The 10,771-nt window shown below is 40.4% G+C and overlaps 1 protein-coding gene across 2 annotated transcripts in view; it reads right to left on the bottom strand.

The window, feature by feature from the left end:
- Positions 1–3,890, bottom strand: part of LOC128699425 (sestrin-2) — a 149,504-nt gene extending 145,614 nt beyond the window's left edge. For both annotated transcript variants that reach the window (XM_053792126.2, XM_053792127.2), the window contains exon 1: positions 3,633–3,890. In XM_053792126.2, the coding sequence (XP_053648101.1) occupies positions 3,633–3,689 (57 nt within the window). In that variant the 5' untranslated portion in view covers positions 3,690–3,890. The remainder of the gene's footprint in view (positions 1–3,632) is intronic.
- Positions 3,891–10,771: the final 6,881 nt, after the last annotated feature.

The following is a 10,771-nucleotide window of genomic DNA, read 5'->3' on the forward strand; positions in this document are numbered from 1 at the left end:
AGAGTGTACTTGAACACTGTACGTACACTCAAGAGTGTACTTGAACACTGTACGTACACTCAAGAGTGTACTTGAACACTGTACGTACACTCAAGAGTGTACTTGAACACTGTACGTACACTCAAGAGTGTACTTGAACACTGTGTACGTACACTCAAGAGTGTACTTGAACACTGTACGTACACTCAAGAGTGTACTTGAACACTGTGTACGTACACTCAAGAGTGTACTTGAACACTGTACGTACACTCAAGAGTGTACTTGAACACTGTACGTACACTCAAGAGTGTACTTGAACACTGTACGTACACTCAAGAGTGTACTTGAACACTGTGTACGTACACTTTACCTTTCATCTGAGAAAACTTTCTCAATCCATCTATTGCTGTACTTGTAACACTGCATAGCTCCTGATAACGCAGAGACGCGTGAAAGATCTTGAGATGAAGCTTCCCCTCCCACATCCCATGGTGTGGGAGGTATGTGTGTGTGTGAATATTATGCAGAAAATTCGGAGTGTGGAAATTAGAAGGTGTGAAGTTAATAAAAGTATTAGTCAGAGGGCTAAAGAATGGTTGTTGAGGTGGTTTGGTCATTTAGAGAGAATGGATCAAAGTAGAATGACATGGAGAGCGTATAAATCTGTAGGGAAAGGAAGGCGGGGTAGGGGTCGTCCTCGAAAAGGTTGGAGGGAGGGGGTAAAGGAGGTTTTGTGGGCGAGGGGCTTGGACTTCCAGCAGGCGTGCACGAGCATGTTAGATAGGAGTGAATGGGGACGAATGGTACTTCGGACCTGACGAGCTGTTGGAGTGTGAGCAGGGTAATATTTAGTGAAGGGATTCAGGGAAACCGGTTATTTTCATATAGTCGGACTTGAGTCCTGGAAATGGGAAGTACAATGCCTGCACTTTAAAGGAGGGGTTTGGGATATTGGCAGTTTGGAGGGATATGTTGTGTATCTTTATATGTGTATGCTTCTAGACTGTTGTATTCTGAGCACCTCTGCAAAAATAGTGATTATGTGTGAGTGTGGTGAAAGTGTTGAATGATGATGAAAGTATTTTCTTTTTGGGGATTTTCTTTCTTTTTGGGTCACCCTGCCTCGGTGGGAGACGGCCGACTTGTTAAAAAAAATGTATATATATAGTTTGTTAGTGTGTTACGCCAGCAACAATAGCTTGACTGACCAAGCTAGCGAGGCCTGATCCGATAACCTGGCGTTGGGGAGAAATGACCTTCAAGAGGTTAATAGCCTAGTAAACTCAAGTGCGACCTGGCCTAACGAAAGGTCAGGCCATGATAGTCTACGGATCAGAAACACCAAAATTCAACAAGTTTGACCTGCCTACAAGCCGCTCGTGTCACTGCTAAACTAACCTTACCCAAATTACGTATAGAAATGTTTGTATCAAAGATATAATTACAGGAATACAATGGTTATATGTCATGACGTTAAAACGTAGTTATACTGTAAGATAATCACGGCGAGGGCCTGGGTTCGATTCCCAGCCAAGGTAGAAATATTGGACGTGTTTCTTTCCACCTGTTGTCTATGTTCCCCATCAGTAAAATGGGTACCTGGGTGTTAGTGGACTGGTGTGGGTCGCATCCTGGGGCACTGACCTAATTTGCCCGAATTGCTCAGCATAACAAACGGCTTTCTATATAGTAGTATGTTATTGATGTCAGCTATGGTCTGTATACCTTGTACATGTACTGGTAGACCTTGTACATGTACTGGTAGACCTTGTACATGTACTGGTAGACCTTGTACATGTACTTGTATACCTTGTACATGTACTGGTAGTAAATAAAGATATTATTAAAGCCATGTAAGTTAGGTGTTTGTAGACTGTGGCAATAAAAATATGTCAGTCTGTCTGACTTTTTTGGGGGTAATTTACTCTATGATAACTGTACTTGTGTATTTGTACCTAAATAAGCTTACATGAACCATGGGTTATACATGAACCATGGGTTATACGTGAACCATGGGTTATACATAAACCATGGGTTATACATGAACCATGGGTTATACGTGAACCATGGGTTATACATAAACCATGGGTTATACATGAACCATGGGTTATACATGAACCATGGGTTATACATGAACCATGGGTTATACATAAACCATGGGTTATACATGAACCATGGGTTATACATGAACCATGGGTTATACATGAACCATGGGTTATACATGAACCATGGGTTATACATAAACCATGGGTTATACATAAACCATGGGTTATACATGAACCATGGGTTATACATGAACCATGGGTTATACATGAACCATGGGTTATACATGAACCATGGGTTATACATGAACCATGGGTTATACATGAACCATGGGTTATACATAAACCATGGGTTATACATGAACCATGGGTTCTACATGAACCATGGGTTCTACATGAACCATGGGTTCTACATGAACCATGGGTTCTACATGAACCATGGGTTCTACATGAACCATGGGTTCTACATGAACCATGGGTTATACATGAACCATGGGTTATACATGAACCATGGGTTATACATGAACCATGGGTTATACATAAACCATGGGTTATACATGAACCATGGGTTATACATGAACCATGGGTTATACATGAACCATGGGTTATACATGAACCATGGGTTATACATGAACCATGGGTTATACATGAACCATGGGTTATACATGAACCATGGGTTACACATGAACCATGGGTTATACATGAACCATGGGTTATACATGAACCATGGGTTATACATGAACCATGGGTTATACATGAACCATGGGTTATACATGAACCATGGGTTACACATAAACCATGGGTTATACATGAACCATGGGTTACACATAAACCATGGGTTATACATGAACCATGGGTTATACATGAACCATGGGTTATACATGAACCATGGGTTATACATGAACCATGGGTTATACATGAACCATGGGTTATACATAAACCATGGGTTACACATAAACCATGGGTTATACATGAACCATGGGTTATACATGAACCATGGGTTATACATGAACCATGGGTTATACATGAACCATGGGTTACACATAAACCATGGGTTATACATGAACCATGAGTTACACATAAACCATGGGTTATACATGAACCATGGGTTATACATGAACCATGGGTTATACATGAACCATGGGTTATACATGAACCATGGGTTATACATGAACCATGGGTTATACATGAACCATGGGTTATACATGAACCATGGGTTATACATGAACCATGGGTTACACATGAACCATGGGTTATACATGAACCATGGGTTATACATGAACCATGGGTTATACATGAACCATGGGTTATACATGAACCATGGGTTATACATGAACCATGGGTTATACATGAACCATGGGTTACACATGAACCATGGGTTATACATGAACCATGGGTTACACATAAACCATGGGTTATACATGAACCATGAGTTACACATAAACCATGGGTTATACATGAACCATGGGTTATACATGAACCATGGGTTATACATTCCTCGTATTTTATTCCTGTAAAGCACAATGAACTAGCGAAAATATAAGCTATTAATACACCTACAATCTCTCTTTAAATTCGTGCAGTAGCAAGAACAAACATGACCTGACTTACGTTGCACTTGACGTCTTGACTGTCTTGTGAGATGACCCAAAGTCTATCCACAGACATTTAAATCTTCCGCGCCTTGCAAAAATCCTGAGGTGGCGTGGTTAAGGAAGGTAAAACACGCTTGTACACGCCTTTATGGCCACTGCTACAACAGTCACTGCAAACTATGTCATTGTTGTTTATAACAAAGAAAGATGTAGTGTGTTGTAGGACACAGTACACTATATAGTGGTGGTGGGAGCACTGCGCCCAAGCCTTCTCTACCACACTTTATAAAGCCTTGGCTGCCTTCACTGCCTTCTAGTTGCCATTAACCGCTCTTACAGAACCAATAATAATCCTCTAACCTACCACCTACGTTACTTATTAATACTAAAGTGCGTCAGGTTATATATGTGTGTTGTACGAGTCATTATTCACGTTTTATAAGTTAATATGTAGTACTTACACACACTTGCCGGTCAATATGTTACTAATGATGCTATGATGCCAGTTTATATTTTCTTGTTCTAAGCGTCATTATTTGTTTTATACCACAGCACATGTTTGTACCACTTGTTAAATCCACCCCAGGTGTTCCATGACAGTGTAAGACACACAGCATGAGACATGATCAAGCAAACTATGATGTTTGTGATGAGATGACCGGGATATCTAAAAGTATAGCAAGGAGACGAGTGGAATATTCCTGTCTGCATACATACCTCACAGAGTTGCATCACCCACCACCATGACTCCTTCATTCACCCGATCTTCATCCACTCTTCTACCTTGATTAATCCCGGGAATTTTTTTTTCTTGGGGGGCGGGGGTTGGGTACGCATGCTTCTTGTCACATGATGAAAAGTTGTGATTATAAACTTTCAAAGAACGTCTTAGTTTTTGGGGAGTTATCCTGGGTAATTTATACTATGTAATTATAATTGTACTTATATCTGTGCTTAAATAAGCCTATTTAACCTCCTCCAGCCTGTTTTGCCTGGTCATAAAAACCACGACTTGTATCTGGTTGATTAAATAACTGATTAAAGGACCCCAATGGAAATAAGTCACTCTGTCTGACTTTTTTGGGTTATCCCAGGTTCTCTACACATATGCTGCTATGTACGATAATTCTATGTAACTGTATTTGTGTATACCTGAATAAACTTACTTACTTACTTACTTACTTAACATGGCCTCGGATAAAATATAACTAGGTAGCTGACACATGTAAACGGTGCCCTGTGGCCTGGTGGCTAAAGCTCTGGCCTCACACGGTAAGTGTCTTGATTCAATACCCAGCGAGGTTAGAAGCATTGGGCGTTTTTCTTTACACTGGTTGTCTATATTCACCCATTAGTAAAATGGGTACCTGGGTGTTAGTGGACTGGTGTGGGTCGCATTCTGGGACAAAACTGACCTAATTTGCCCGAAATACTCAGCATAACAAGCGGCTTTATATATAGTAGTACGTCATTGATATCAACTATGGTCTGTATACCTTGTACATTTACTTGTATACCTTGTACATATACTTGTATACCTTGTACATGTACTTGTATACCTTGTACATGTACTTGTATACCTTGTACATGTACTTGTATACCTTGTACATGTACTTGTATACCTTGTACATGTACTTGTATACCTTGTACATGTACTTGTATACCTTGTACATGTACTTGTATAAATAAAGATATTATTATTTTAAGGATAAAACAACGGGGTTGAGTCTTATGCCGAGCAAGATGTACGGGCAGGTTTTTCGCAACCTCTTGATCCTGCGCACCTAGCAGTTAATAGGTAGCTAGGAGTTATTAGAATGTTTTGGGTGGCATCCTGGGGAAGGTGCTATGGTTTACGTGTAGGCCACCTGGCTTGTCTTGGGCATCCTGGGTTATCAACCCTCAAGAGTTGACTTGTCTTGGGTATCCTGAAGGGTTAATAACCCAGTAGTCTTCACCTGGCTTGTCTTGGTTACCCTGGGTTATCAGCCTTCCAGACTTAATAACCCAGTACTCTTCCCCTACAGTGTACCGCTAGCTTACTCTGTATGAGTTGACTCGGAAGTTTCCACTCTTCGTAATTCATTCTCTCGTCTTGGCTGCCCTTCCCATTTCATAGACTCTACCTTCTCACGTGCTAAACGTACTTTCTTCTCTCCCAAACTCTCTACTCCCGTGAACTCTCCTGTTCTCTGCCTTCCCAATATTTCCAGTGTTTCTAGTCTCAACAACTATCTCGGTTCCTTAGACATCAAACTTACTTTTCGCCAGACTAACACCCTTCGCATTAATCTTGTTCGCGCCTCTCCTCCCGCTCGCTGTAGATGCCCTGGGTGTCTAAGTAAGTAAGTAAGTAAGTAAATTTATTCAGGTATACACAATACAGTTACATAGAATTATCATACATAGCAGCATATGTGTAGAGAACCTAGGATAACCCAAAAAAGTCAGACAGAGTGACTTATTTCCATTGGGGTCCTTTACCTACTCTATTTCATGTTCCTCTTAGTAAGTAAATGAATAAGTTTATTCTAGTATACATAAATACAGTTACATAGATTATCATACATAGCAGCATATGTGTAGAGAACCTGGGTCCTCTTGTCCTCTTCAGTACTTTGGAGAAGCTGGCTGTTCTCTTTCTGACAGACTCAGTGAGCTCAAAAGTGATAGGCATGCTGACACCAACAAATATCTTTTCTGTCATGTTAAAGATCACAGTCATCCTATTGACTGGTCTTCTGCTAAAACTGTCTATTTCACTTCTAACTTTCAAAGTCAACGTCTTGTTGAATCCTCTATTATACACAACTTTCCTTGTATGTCTTAAGAAATCGTAATGACACGATTGCAAATAAACCATACCCCCGGCCGGGATTGAACCCGCGGTCATAGAGTCTCAAAACTCCAGCCCGTCGCGTTAGCCACTAGACCAGAGGTGCCTGTGCTAACCTTCCTATGGTGTAGAAATATACCTAGTTGGATGAATCTTATTGTGGCTAGCTGGTCTAGTGGCTAACGCGACGGGCTGGAGTTTTGAGACTCTATGACCGCGGGTTCAATCCCGGCCGGGGGTATGGTTTCCTTGTATGTACCTTAGTCCTGGTTTTGTCACTGCAGATGCCTTCCTGTCCCATTACATTGTCAAATACTCCAAACTTCAGAACACACGTGACTTAACCTGTTTCTTTTTTTCCCTCTTTCTTCCTCTTCTCCTTTCCTTTTTTCCCTTTTTCTGTTTTTTCTTTCTTCTTCCTTGGGAGTTTTATCTCTCCTGTAGTGCTCCTCTTTCATGGCTCTTGTCTGACTCCATCACTACTACTGCTCCCTTTCCTACTGCCTTTGGCTCCTACCTTCTCTTTTACCTCCTTTTTTCTATTTTTTTATTCCACTAATCTCTCTCTCTCCCTACTTCACACTACCATTACTACGTCTTCTCTTGTCCCGTCCCTGTCAGCTTACTTATGTATACTTGCTCCTTCTCTCCTTCCTGTTAGTTTGACTGTAAATGGTCAAGTCGGACCGAAACGTCGTGGTAAGCTCCTCTCTCCTATGTGCGGGTTATATGTGTATTGTTCCAGTCATGGTATTGTGCCTTTTTGTTCTCTGTATGAATTACACCGTGGAAACAAAAACTACTTACAAACCTGACTAGCTGACATATATTACACAGGATGTATTTCATACACAATTACTCAGAAAAGAGTAGGAGGGTGTCTAATATTCATTCACATAAACCTATAATATATGACGTACACATATATTTCCTGTCATGTTTTAAACCAAATTTAGCATGTTTAAGAGTACAATATTTATAGGTGAAGGAACAGGCTGACTGGAGTGTCAACAATATTAATGTTAAATAATGTGATTTTAAAAGACCTAAAATATATGAATTCATCTTATAAGCAGAGAAACAAGTGATGTACGTGTGTATCCTCACCTATTTGTGGTTGCAGGGGCCCTGCAACCACAAATAGGCTGGTCCCTACTAGGTCCACTCTCTCTCCCTGGTCCAGGAGCTTTATCATACGTCTTCTTAAAGCTATCTATGGATCCTGCCTCCACTACATCACTTTCCAGATTGTTCCGCTGCCTGACAACCCTATGGCTGAAGAAATACTTCCTAACATCCCTGTGACTCATCCTAGTTTTCAACTTCCAGTTGTGAGTCCTTGTTGCTGTGTCCCATTTCTGCAACATTCTGTCTCTATACACCTTGTGTGTGTGTGTGTGTGTGTGTGTGTGTGTGTGTGTGTGTGTGTGTGTGTGTGTGTGTGTGTGTGTGTGTACTCACCTATTTGTACTCACCTATTTGTGGTTGCAGGGGTCGAGTCACAGCTCCTGGCCCCGCCTCTTCGCTGATTGCTACTAGGTCCTCTCTCTCCCTGCCCCATGAGCTCTATCATACCTCGCCTTAAAACTATGTATGGTTCCTGCCTCCACCACATCACTTTCTAGGCTATTCCATGGCCTGACTACTCTATGACTGAAGAAATACTTCCTAACATCCCTTTGATTCATCTGAGTCTTCAACTTCCAATTGTGACCTCTTGTGTCTGTGTCCCATCTCTGGAACATCCCGTCTTTGTCCACCTCGTCTATTCCGCGCAGTATTTTATGTGTGTGTGTGTGTGTGTGTGTGTGTGTGTGTGTGTGTGTGTGTGTGTGTGTGTGTGTGTGTGTGTTTATGTAACTTACATAAATGCCTCATCATCCTCACCTTATCTCACTTCTTTCATCTTCATTTTTATTTATTTATTTTTTTGCTACAGCAAGTGTATATGTTGTATTACCAGTGTTGTGCTGCCTGGCCTGCCTGGCCTGCCTGGCCTGCCTGGCCTGCCTGGCCTGCCTGGCCTGCCTGGCCTCCTGCATCCATGAGCAATAACGCACCCATAGTAGTAGTAGCAGTAATAATAGTGGTAATAGTAGTAGTGGTAGTAATAATAGTAGTGGTAGTAATGATGGTAGTGGTAATAGTAGTGGTAGTAATAATAGTAGTAGTGGTAGTAATAATAGTAGTGGTAGTAATGATGGTAGTGGTAATAGTAGTGGTAGTAATAATAGTAGTAGTGGTAGTAATAATAGTAGTGGCAATAGTAGTAGCAGTAATAGTAGTAGCAATAGTAGTAGTGGTAGTAATAATAGTAGTGGTAATAGTAGTAGCAGTAATAGTAGTAGCAATAGTAGTAGTGGTAGTAATAATAGTAGTGATAATAGTAGTAGTGGTAGTAATAATAGTAGTGATAATAGTAGTAGTGGTAGTAATAATAGTAGTGGTAATAGTAGTGGTACTAATAGTAGTAGTACTGTTAGTAGAAGTAGTAATAGCAGTAGTAGTAACAGTAGTAGTAATATTAATACTACTAGTAGTAACAAAAAAAATACAACTTTAAAGTATTTTAGATGTAAATATCAATATGATAACTGAGTGATGGAGAGAGCAAGTTTGAGTCTTCCTGCCCGCTACTGTACCATATAATGCTTCCTATCAACCTTCTACGCTCTTTCACATGCTGTTTAGTGTCATAGAGACATTGTTTACCATGTAACTGTATGTGTCATGAGTTTATCACATAGCTTATCAGTACTGGTTAAAGCAGTGTCACGTCCAACATGTCTGACATGTGAAAATCAGCTGACTTCAGTCACGTGACTGCAAAACGGAAAATATGAGTGTCCTTAGTATCTTCGGCAGGTTAAATCACCACCACCAGATGTAGACCAAACGAAATGTAAACTTTGCCAGATGGACTATTGTCACACCTTGCGTCGTTATGTACTGGAGTGCGATAAAATTAATGAATTTAGAAACAACTCACTCAGAAATGTTCAAGAAATGGCTAAGTATTTTATCCACAGTGGTATATTGCAGACCATTCTGGAGAAATACCCTGACTTTGCTAGCTGTAAATAAAGCATTACCACATGTGTGTATGTGTGTGTGTGTGTGTGTGTGTGTGTGTGTGTGTGTGTGTGTGTGTGTGTGTGTGTGTGTGTGTGTGTGTGTGTGTGTGTTTGTGTTTGTGTGTGTGTGTGTGTGCGTGTGTTTATGTATGTGTGTGTGTGTATGAATTTGTATATGTGTGTGTGTGTGTGTGACTCAACAATCAACATTTGCACCAATAACTCACTACAGTTGTGACCGGGTGTGGAAGTGTGAATTGCTCATTACTCTAAAATTTGTTCATGATTGTAGCCATGTATAAACGTAAGTAACCATTCTTACAGTATTCATTACCTTTGTAACTTGTGAGTTCATTACCTTGTACCTAGTTCAGCCATCAAAACTTTGGAGCCCGGTCCCTGGACCCATTGTGTACCTCTGTAATCTGTAAATACCTTTGTAACTTGTCATGATTGTGACTAGACCTACCTGGAGTTCATTACCTTTGTAAATTGTGAATTCATTACCTCTGTAACTTGCTCAGCTATCAAAACTTTGAGGCCCAGTCCCTGGACCCATTTTGTACCTCTGTAATCTTTTGACTACCGCCCACAGGATGGGTATGGGGTGCACAATAAACATATTAAACTAACTAACTAACTTAATGCATACAAAATATTAAGTGCTGTGAAACAGCACTTAATATCTTGAAAATTGCACTTATGATGCTGTCAGCTTGTGTGTGGATGCAAGCCACGTACAGGATGTTGCTGTTTGTACTAATGTATGTTGAGATTACCACTTACAGATTTAGATTATTGCTGCCGAAGCGTCTAGTTTATTGTAGTTTCCACGTCAGTTTTGTGGAAGGTTGTACAAGAACTAAGAAACACAAAACGGCCTTAGATCTGAAGTCTAAACTCTCCCTTTTCTCTCAAAAAATTGGGCTAGCAAGATGACACTTTCACATACTTTTATTTTTTATATACCTTCTATTACAAGCAAATTTATAATATCTGCTTCAAATTCCTGTTATCTTGCATACATTAATAAGATATCATGGCACAGAGGTTATAATACTGTCTTCATATTCCCCAGTTAGTGGACGGTCAGTCACAATAACTGTTTAAGAACGTGACTAGATTGCTGACTACATATTTTTGGTTTGGTTTGATCAATGTGTAAATGTCAGACGGCCGGAAGTACACCTGTGAAGAAGCCTAAGGTTGTTTATCAGTCTGTTTACATGGCAAGTTCATCTGTAA

Source organism: Cherax quadricarinatus, chromosome 61 (genome assembly GCF_038502225.1).
Source record: "Cherax quadricarinatus isolate ZL_2023a chromosome 61, ASM3850222v1, whole genome shotgun sequence".
In the NCBI taxonomy this organism is placed as follows: Eukaryota; Metazoa; Arthropoda; class Malacostraca; order Decapoda; family Parastacidae; genus Cherax; species Cherax quadricarinatus.